This window comes from Volvox carteri (assembly GCF_000143455.1).
Source record: "Volvox carteri f. nagariensis unplaced genomic scaffold VOLCAscaffold_24, whole genome shotgun sequence".
In the NCBI taxonomy this organism is placed as follows: Eukaryota; Viridiplantae; Chlorophyta; class Chlorophyceae; order Chlamydomonadales; family Volvocaceae; genus Volvox; species Volvox carteri.
The window spans coordinates 1,646,006-1,656,259 of record NW_003307567.1 but is presented as its reverse complement, the minus strand read 5'-3'; the positions used below and the strand labels follow the sequence as shown (position 1 = coordinate 1,656,259).

Below are 10,254 nucleotides of genomic sequence, written 5' to 3'. Positions count from 1 at the left end.
AATCCGCCTGCCACGATTTTTTTTCCTTTCAGGTTTCCAGAGTTGGACTCTAGCTAGAAGCTGCTGTGTGCTGTGTGTGTGCGTGTGCGTGTGTGGTGGCGCAAAAGCGCCGTACCAATTCATCGGGGCAGACGTGTGCTGGTGTTGACTTTGAGATGGCAGAAGGTAGTGGAGGGTAATATGAACCCTCTACCTAGGTTTTACATAGTTAAGTGAGGCCGGTATGGCTATTTATATGTAATGTTAACTTTTAGAATTGAATGCACCTGAATGCGCGCCTGTGCACGGCAACGTTCGCGGCGAGCCATGCTCTCTACTCCCGTCATGAAGACCATGAGAACCCATGCAAAGGTTCCAAGCCAAGCAGCCATCGACGGTCGTACATGGTACGGCAGATGGTTTTAACGTTCCAGGAAACACGTGGAAAGGACTACAGACCTTCTGTAAGCTTGTGGTCACCCCGCCGCCAAATGGGATGCCCAGCCTATAATGAAATCCGTGCTGAAGAGGGATTCGATCATCAGAGAATTTTGGAGGCCATGAAATGGGAGCCAGTATGTCTGGCGAGGATGTTGGAACGTATGTGGGCTCACCGAAACTCAGTTATCCCTTTTGGACGCTAGTCTTGGCTGATGTGCGGTGTTTCTGTTCTCCGTGGCTTTTAGGCGTTGAGTGTTGCCCTTGGGCCTTCGGCTCGTATGGGTAGTTTTACAGGTATGGGGTCACGCACCCCCAACCATGTAACACACACACAAAAAAAATGGGATGAACAGCCGAAGACGAAGCAAACGGGCGAAATGGCAACTATGGAGCAACGAAGACTTTCAGCAAAAAACCTAATTGCTCCTGGCTGCCCTTGGCTGGTTGGGTGCTGCCTGGTCGAGGTGCTGCCAGAGCTGCCGTGGAAGGAAGGACGGAGGACGGAGGACGGAGGACGGAGGGATGGGACGGGACAGTTCAGCGATGGAAAGCCCGAGCTGGTGGTGGGATTGAGGGGGTGCATAAGTGTCAGTTGGGGCACGTAGGTGCCGTACGTGGTGGTGGTGGTGGTGGTGTTTAAATAACTTGAGCTGGAGCTTGGAGCCATCTCGATGCTCTGAGTGCTTTAGCCCTCGTGAGATTCCGGGTGCAAACACAGGAACCACCCCCATGGGATTTTGCCGTGTGTCCATAAATATGTATGTCTGTTGGGAATACTCTGTTACGTAATATGGTGCTTAAGCGCCCGAAAAACTCTACCACATTTAGATGGGTCGGTAGGGCAGGTTCGGCTGGCGGGCTGGCTGGCGGAGATGTGTATGTCTACATCGCATGCGGCACCTTCGCGCCCTATACGAGCGATTATCGTGCACGGAAGGAAAGGTTACAGCAAGACTACGTAGAGGTCTCCAAGCGTCCTGAAGAGACCCATGAAGAAAATGCATGAACCTAACGCGTCCATGAAGGCACCTTCAGACAGATCGTGGCGGTCAACAAGGCGGCGAAATATTGCGGACCACTTACTCATGCCACGTCATTGCTCCCTTTTCAATTTCGGGGCCCGTTGGGGCTGCAACGTAACAGCCAACTCACGTATCAAGTCAGCAACTGAGTAAATGCATATGTGGAATTCGTTATTATGAGCTCTGGGAGCCTGCGGGCCGTTGAATCACCTGCCGTCGGGCGCTGCTGGGTACCGGGCAGTTCAAGTGAGGAGCAACAGCCGCGAAACGACAACCCGAGCCACAGATCGGCAAGTGCGTGATGTCGCGGCGAAAGCAACAAAGCAGCACGACATGAGGGTTATAAGCGTAAAGCAGCAGGTGTGCGATGCAAAATGGCCTGGGAAGATTTCGCGCCCGCATGCGATACTCGACTTTGTCGCGCCAAATCGGCGGCGGACGAACGCATACATGCGTGCGGAGATACCGGGAATGCCCTTCTTTGTTTCCGAAAATAAACAGGTAAACATAATAACATCTAAATTTTCCTAATCTGTGATCTAAGTTGTGATCTCGGCGCAGTCGGTGCCGGCCCAGCAAACTCTTCCAAGGGTTGAGAGTCCCAGGTTGGAAAGCGGCAGACCTTACTAAATAAAAACAGAGGTAGGGTTTCACGGGCTTTTACCTGCTCGAGTTTCCCACCTCGGCTTCGCGGCCAATTCCACGTACCTGTACCATCTTCGTTTGACGTAAAAACGTCCAACGGACAGTACTACAACAAAGACAAACACACCAGACACTGCATAGAGTGTGCCTTCTCTGACCTTGCTTGTATGCAAAATAATAATATGGAAACTGAAGTACCATTTTGAAGTCGGAGGATTAACGGAAATTACATGCTAACCGTGGGAGCGCAAGGGAAGTGCCCCTTAACACGTCATTGAAATAGCAATGACTGTAGATGGAGTCTTGGCCTGCAAGGTGATGTCTCTTTTCAAATTGCTGTTTGGTTACCTCCTGCCGCTGCCTTGCAGCTTCGTCTTTACCTGGTTCAAACCCGAATTTCTCACCAAATATCGTTCAATGAAATCATTACTGAGGTTATTTTATATCGTTTCCTTATCGCTGGTCAGGATTACCCAATAAACTTGCGAACGTCGATGCTTTCAGTGGCGACTCCTAGCCCGGGCAGCTGCGCATCCACCAGCGCTTTCTATTTCGGGGCCTCAACATCAAGCAGCTGCCTCACATGTACAGAAGTAGATGCTTTTGATGCCGATTTGCGTGATGTCGACGCCTTCTGCGAAGAAACACCAGAGCTCTGCGGAAGCTGCACAAACGCTCTCCGTTTTGAAGGCCTCCCCTCCGAAAAACAAGTTGCTTCATCACCAGAGCTGTGTCGTCTCATCAGGTGCGTGGACTCTGCCTCACTTTACCTCCCAGACGCCGTGGAGCTAGTAGCGCAGTTTTTTCGCAACCGTCCTACCTAGCTCATGAGCCAGGCGCCAACTTCGGCTACCCTGCCGCTTGTCCTGCATCGCTGTGGTTCAGCAAAGCGAACCTGCGCGCGAGTCACGCAGAGCCATGCTGCTAAGCGCTTCTTCTGGCTTCACTTTGTGTCGCACAAGCTGAGGAAGAACTCCTTCTCACTCTCCCAGAATGATCGTTTCGTCTGCGCGGCAATTTACACCAATGGAGATTTCTCTTCCCCGAACAAATCGAATCAGTATAGCACCCAGCGGAAAAGGCACCCGGATTTTAGCAACGAAACGTTTGGGGCTGCACCAAGACGTAGCTCGCAGCTACGTTGCAAGGCCTGGCAGTCACATGTACACACCTTCGATATCATCCCAATCTCTTTTAAGTCATGAAGCAGAGCTTGCGGCAACCTGCCACAATTTTCCCTTTCGCTACGAACGAAGTTCATGATTGCAGCAACCGCCCGCAAGCTCGCTTCCATATGCACCGGAATACTCTCGGGCGTGTCGCCTTTGCTCCTAACCGCGTGGGCGACGGGACACGCTTTGATCTTGAGAGCCATTCGCCTCCTATGTCATGCTACTGCTGATGCTTTCTCTAACTGTGGTTATTCCGGCTGATGCTTCTTGTTGTTTCTGCTCACTTTAGGATTGACCTGGACAAACAGCGTGACGCTGCAAGGACGAAAATGCCCGCACCCCTTCCGCTTGCGTCTGATGCACCAAGAGGTTTCGGAGCCGACGCGATATCCACAATTCGCCGTCTTCCCGCTCAACATCGGGCCCTGATGGTGGGCTGGATGCGCCAGGTGTCCAGTGCTCTCCGACTTCAGCTGTCTACACTTTTCACCGCAACGTCAATATTGGATCGTTTCGTGGCGGTTTCGGAGGTACGGCATTCGTGTACGACATGGGATAACAGCCCGGTGTTGAAAGCTGTGCAACGGAGGTGCTTTATTGCGAGAGGGGGCATCTGAGATTGCGATGAATGGGTTGTTGGAAAGCCCGAGGTCGCGAGGAAAACCTGAGAAGTCGGAGAGGATCTATCTAACTGCTCACCTAAGTGATAGGCGGCGATGATATGCGGTCTTGTTGGTAGGGTTACTCAGCAAGATGAATATATCTGTTTTGCCACTCCACTGTGCAGGCTCTGCCACCTGACGGCCTCCTGCAACTGCTGGCATTGACCTCCATGTCCATCGCGGTCAAATACAACGAGGTACGATCCGTTAGAGCCGTACTGTTGTACGAATGTGTTTTTCTCTTTTCCAATCCTTTACCCTGTTTGTCTGTCCATCTATCTCTGTCTGCATGGCTGCCCTTGTATTTCCGTTACGCGGCCCTGCTCACGTAACCACGTGTAGCACATCAGTCGTTGCAGGCGACCGTGCTGGGGTAGGTTCTTCCCGACCAAACTTATCGGGCCCAGTCCCTGCCTTCTCCTGCTACCTCCCACCACCCCGCCAACCCCTCGACCTCCTGCATTTGACCCCGTCCAGGTTGGCCAGGTAGCCCCAACCGTGTGGTTGGGATTGGCAGTCGACCCCATGGGGCAGCGCCTCTACACGGTACGGCAGCTGACTGAGAGATGCCGTACGGGCTGCGAGGGTTGACAGCGCGTGCACACGTAGGGCAGAGTATCGCTTGACTTTGGGTTTCATCCCGGCTTTTTACCTACCTACAGCCATGACTTGTCACACGTCGTACACATGTACGTCGGTATACGTCCACATGTGCATATGTACGTGCAGAATGACATATTCCGCGGCTGTATGTATGTCCACATGTGTACGTACGGCACATGTGTTCCTGCCTCGCTCTTCCATGTCACCCTTATCGTTCCCACGGGCCTTTACACACGCATCAGGCAAAAGTGCGGTGTGCGGCTCCTGCAACCATTTCCCTAGAACAGCCTTAAAACCGCTGTGCACCAAAGACGCACTAAAATCTCCAAAACCTCCAAAACCGTAAAACCTCACTGCAGCCGCGAGACCTCCAGCGCTATGAGTTTACGCTGTTGCAAGCCATTGACTGGCGGCTCAACGATCCAACCGTCTTCACCTTTCTGGAGCACTTCCTCGCTTGCCAGCAGCACCGTGGTCGGGAAGGGCACCCTGGAGCGTGGCAACCCCTTCCACAAGGCCACTCCCAGCCCCAGCCCCAGCCCGAACCGCAGCCACAATACCCCCTCGAACAGCCGTCGGGCGCGTCGGAGCCGTACTCCTCCTCCGCCGCCTCCGCCGCCGCCACCGGTTCCGAACCTGAAGCAATCGTAGCAGGTCCCGCAGCCTCCGGGCCCATCGGCCGCCATGCCGCCATGCTTGCGGTAGGTTGTGAAGTGTACGGCAGTAGCAGTAGCGATAGGGCAAATTGGTTGAGTGACTCCAAGGAGTGACCCATGGGCCTGTATGACGGCTGTGATGGATTTGTATGTGTGTGTGTGTGTGTGAGAGAGAGAGAGAGAGTATATAGGAACTAGCGCTGCTAGTAAGTGGAAAACGGAAAGACTGTGTGTAGAGCCATCGGGCCAGCTGGCCGTGCACTGCAGTAGAGACAATACGGAAAGACTGACGTTTGCCAGGTGGTCTCTGTTTTTGTGGCGGCGCTGCCACTGCGTGTTTGCGTTGCGACATCGCCATTTACCATTATGAACACTTCAAGAGTACGACTATTACCCGTATGACGCGTATTACTTCCGATTACCCGTACTCTCCGTGTGTTAGTTATCTCCACCGTCGCCAAAACCACGGTGATGCGCAAACGCCACCACTGACATTGACTGCTTCGTCTTATATCAATTACGTTGCGATGCATGTGACATGCAGGAACTGACGTTAGTGTACGACAACTTCCTGTCGTACGACAACAGCACGGTCGCGCTGGCATGCGTCTTGACGGCAGAACGCCTAGCGTTGGGCGCTGGCAGCAGTGATAGCGGGCAGCAGCAGCTGCCGTTGCCATTGCCGATGCCGCCGTTGTTATCGCAAGCAGCAGCGGCTGTGGTAGCTGTTTCTAGCTTGAAGCTAGAGTGGTTAGCCCCCGGGCTGGGGCCCTGCGTGGAGGCTGTGGAAAAGTTTTGCGTCGCCTTGCAGCCCGCAGAGACTGCCGGTTTACGGCCCCCCCAGACCACTTAGCACGTGTAGCAGCAGCATGCGTTTGCATGCCTGGTATACATGTGGTGTATCTGGAATTGAAACGGCAAGAAGCGTCCTTTGGTTGCTTGGTGTAGTTCGTTTGGCGCCAAAGTTTCGAAGATCGGCAGCTCGCCTTGTACCTGCTGATCTGCAAACTGCCCCGCGGCTTTCGGGTGCTGAATATTGCGGCGCCCCTACCGCGGCGGAGCCATAGGGACCGGCGGGCGGCCCGGCGGGCTGAGGTGAGGTGAGCTGAGGTGATGTGAGATGGGGTGAGTGTGCTTGAAGGGAGATCAATCAACAGCATTGCGGAGGCAGGCCAGTCAAAGCAGGGGGGAAGGGGAAGGCGCAGGACTGCGACCATTCTTCTTGGCAGAGGAGGAGGAGGAGGTGGAGGAGGAGGAGAGAGAAGAGGCTACCTTCGTCCCATTCAGCGCTCATCGAGCAGGTGGCGTTGCGCAGTCAGCATTTCATTTTTCAGAGCAATGGAAGCTAAGAAACTTACACGCGCGATGCAGCGCGGTCAAGGATGCGCGGACATACGACGCGGATTGTTGTTGCTAACACTTTCATGTATGTTGTTGTAATCTCCCCCCGTTCGCCGCCGGTGGAGGAGCTCTCCTCGTGCGGCGTGTAAAGTGCCGTACATCCGCGCAGCCTTTTTCCCTGTCGTCGCGGGGACATCGGTATTGCTGTGCTTGTGTGGGGAAAAATCGTGATGCAGATCGTGGATTTGTTTCCACATTTTTTGTTTTCGTCCTCTTACACACAATCGGCTGTCTTGATTGAACTTTGAGTGTGATGGTGGAAAGCTTGTAAAGTGTTCAGCAGATGCGATGTTGGTCCAAATGGAGATTTATGCTCTGATTCCTGGCAGGTCTAGAGAGCACAGCGCCGCTTTGCATTATGCCGAAAAATATTGGTGATCCGTGATCCTGATCCGTGATCCGACCGTGATCCTTAGCTGACGTTCCCTACCAATGAGTCATCACGCGGTGGATCTTTCGAAGGAGATGCCAGTCGCCTTAGTAATAGCAGGTGGGACTCCTCTTAAAGCACTTTCTTAGCGCGTCGCGGTGAAGAACTTCAAGATCGAGCTGCGGTCATTCGATTTAGGCAGCATGAGCGACGCTTAGGCACGGCTGGCTTAAGGGATGATCCTATGATTTTAGGCGTGGTGCTCAAATTTTAGTTTAGGTGGTGAGCCTTACGGAGTTTGGTTAAGATGTTTAGGGACCCGTTTGTGGGTGGACAGTTCGTTTCTCGGGCAGGTGGGTCTACTTTCGTAGTCCGCGTATTCATGAGCGGCGCTGGATAGTACTAAAATACTAGGATTACCACTCCTGCCGGTCTTGTTGGTGGCAATGACGTGGTAATGGTGGTAACGGTGGTGGTGGTAATGGTAATAGCAGATTAGCACGTTTATGTGCGTTTGTACACGGAGATCGTGCCGCGGATCTCTTTGCCCTATCTGCCTGCTTCTGCCTCTTTGCATAAATTCGCCTGTGCGCGGTCACGTGTGTGTGCCGAGGACAGGAGTCCAGTCAGCGTTGGTGTTGTGATATTGCTGCTACTGCTGCCGGGAGCTTGCTGGATGGTGAAGTTGATGATATGAATCACTAGATGCTACGCAATCTGCAGAGCAGCCACAAGCAACCTCGCTCCCCGTTTGGATCGAGCTCAAAGCTTTGGCCCTATATACTATTTTGATTCAAACATAGATTTATTCTATGTGGGCCGCTCGCAACAGGTTTCAATCGGCAATTCTTTCTAGTACCTTTATTGATTAATTTAGCGCCGTGATGATACCGAAAGAGCTCTCCCGGGGGTGCCGAGGTTGCGAAATGGTTGACGGTTATTTTTGCGTCTGTTGGCGACACAGATGGGATGCGTTGGTTTGCATCCATTATGAAAATGGAGCACAGGCAAGGCGATAGCAGCGATGGTGATCAGTTGAGGAGCGGCGCGGTGCGTGGGTGTGCGGGTGCTTGCGCGGAACGTTTGGCATAAGTATAAGTACATGTCCGCGTGGAAATGGAAGGCGGCAAGGGGCTTATGCGCGGTGTTGCGGGGGGCCAATCCTTGCGGTATGCATGCGTCACGATAGCCATCGAGGTAACGAACCTTCAGCTTCTACTATCCTCCCGATGTTGGTGAGGAATGGCGCGTTCACAATAACCAAAATAAGGACCTAGAGCGCTCTTTTTGTACGAAGGCCGCCCTAAGGGGGCTCACCACCAGTCGTGCGCGCACCGTGGGACGCAGACGGCAGGCCGTCTTCATTTGCGGTAGCAGCCTAATGATGCCTTAAATTTGCGGCGCGCGGCCCCGTAAACACTATGGCTGGGCCTAAGTCTCCGTTTCAAGGATGTGATACAGAGGCAGTTTGATTCAGTCCAGGAGGACGCAGCCTAGATTCCTCCCCGCGGCAGGTCGCGGTTCTGTCTGCCTGCGGTGCTGCCTGTTCGCCTGCTCTTGGGTAATCTGCAGCGCGGGGCGAAAGAACGTTCTGCGACTTCCGGCTCTTTTCAGTCTGTTGGCCAGACGCTGCGAAGGTCCATTCCCTTCAGGTTACTTTAAAAAAGTGTTGTCGTTCATCCAGCTGATGTCGTGGTTGCACAGCCGCGTCGCTGCGCTTACGTAAATTATTGAAGGCAACGGAGGGGAAAGAGGAAGGGGGGAAGTTGAAGGTGGCGTGGGAAAGAGGAGAAGACGGGTTGCGGGTTGAGGTCAAGGGGTTTGTGCAACTAAAAAACATCTCCCTGCTCGCGGCCCGTGAAAAGGGCGAGAGCCTCGTTTTCGAGAGCGCTCGTACACAGCACTGGTGGGTTGCCTTTCAAGGCGTATCTAAAAGCACTGCGTGGCTTGTCAAGCGCGCTCTCGTGGTTACAAATGTAGAGCGCTGTACCGTACGGTAAAGCAGAATGTCCAGCACTTTGTAACATCTTTGTGCTGCATGTAGATGAGGCCATCGGCGCGCTGTGATAGGGTACAAATGAATTGTTCCTGGCGAACTGACCGGCGAACTGACTTTCTAATAGCGCGCATGGCCCAGGAATTGGGGAAGGCTCCAGCCTTGGAAATTTCTTTTCTGTCTACTGCTGAAAGCTTTATTTCCGCGCGTGCGAGGGATCATGTTGTCTTGGCCGTGAAGGCCTTTGCCGCTCCCTCACCTTCTTAGAAATGTCAAATTGTCAATCTTTGCAACGTTGGCCGTTACCATTCAGAACACAATTCTGAAGACACCGCGTGTGTCCAAGGAAGTAAATACTTTATGTGGCGCGACCGCAGCGCTGTGCGACAATCAATCTAACGGCCGCGGGCTGCACGAGTTTTGATGTGTCCAGAACTGATAGGAGTTAGCCATGGTATTTACGTTTGAATTAATAGGCGTTACGACTTGCAGCAATGCAGTAGCGGTACAACGCGGGATAGAGTACGTACAGGTATACGGTATGCGTGATTACATGAGAGCGATGTCGTGGGAAGATACTCCGCAGCGCGGCCAAAATGTCTGTGGACTTGAGAAGACTTGTTATGTTTCACCTCGTGTGGTGCGTCGCGGTGGTTCGCTGAAGGATGTGGTGCAGTTCTGGTTTGTTTTATGGCCCACTTTAAGTGCTCTTTGGAGGCTAGGGACTGTTGTAATAGGGGTCGGGCAAGTTTGTAATAAGTGAGGCTCTGCAAGCGCAGCAGTACATCGCAACACAATGCACCGTGCCGCACCGAAAACATTGGTAAGGCCGGTGAGGCTTTGCGGCTGCAGCCTAAGTGGACAAATATGATGAAGCGCCTCCCTTGGGTTCTCCCTTGCCACAGTTGGCCAGGTTGGCCGGCATAAAGCACACCACGCCACATGGATGTTCATTCCCACTTCAGACGTCACGAATCAGGACCGTTTTTGATAAGAGCAGGGGGGAGGGAACTGGTAACATCTGAGCAGCGGGCTTTGCATCCTTTAAGAGAGGTTCACTTTAAACCCCAGGGGTTGAACGGGCACGGGTCTCCTACAGACGTGGTGGTGCGTCAGGGGATTAAAGATAAAGGGTTTGCCGTCGATACCGTTCATTTGGGAAATGCACAGTTGCGTGGTCAAGGTACCCTCTTCAAGGCATGAGGACCATTCCATCCAATGCCGGATAGCAGCTATCTAGCTGCTAATGTGATGGATAGCAGCTAAGTGTTTGCTTGCTGAGATGATGGCGGGTAGCTTACAGTAGA

The 10,254-nt window shown here is 53.1% G+C and overlaps 1 protein-coding gene across 1 annotated transcript; it reads left to right on the top strand.

Annotated features, from left to right (window-relative positions):
* Positions 1-1,180: 1,180 nt before the first annotated feature.
* On the top strand, positions 1,181-6,033 carry VOLCADRAFT_92202 (uncharacterized protein; the record flags this gene model as incomplete). Its single annotated transcript, XM_002951603.1, has 8 exons — positions 1,181-1,256; positions 1,684-1,943; positions 2,456-2,832; positions 3,549-3,789; positions 4,047-4,118; positions 4,399-4,467; positions 4,884-5,225; positions 5,725-6,033. The coding sequence occupies 8 exons, from the start codon at positions 1,181-1,183 to the stop codon at positions 6,031-6,033; spliced, it is 1,746 nt and encodes a 581-aa protein (XP_002951649.1).
* Positions 6,034-10,254: the final 4,221 nt, after the last annotated feature.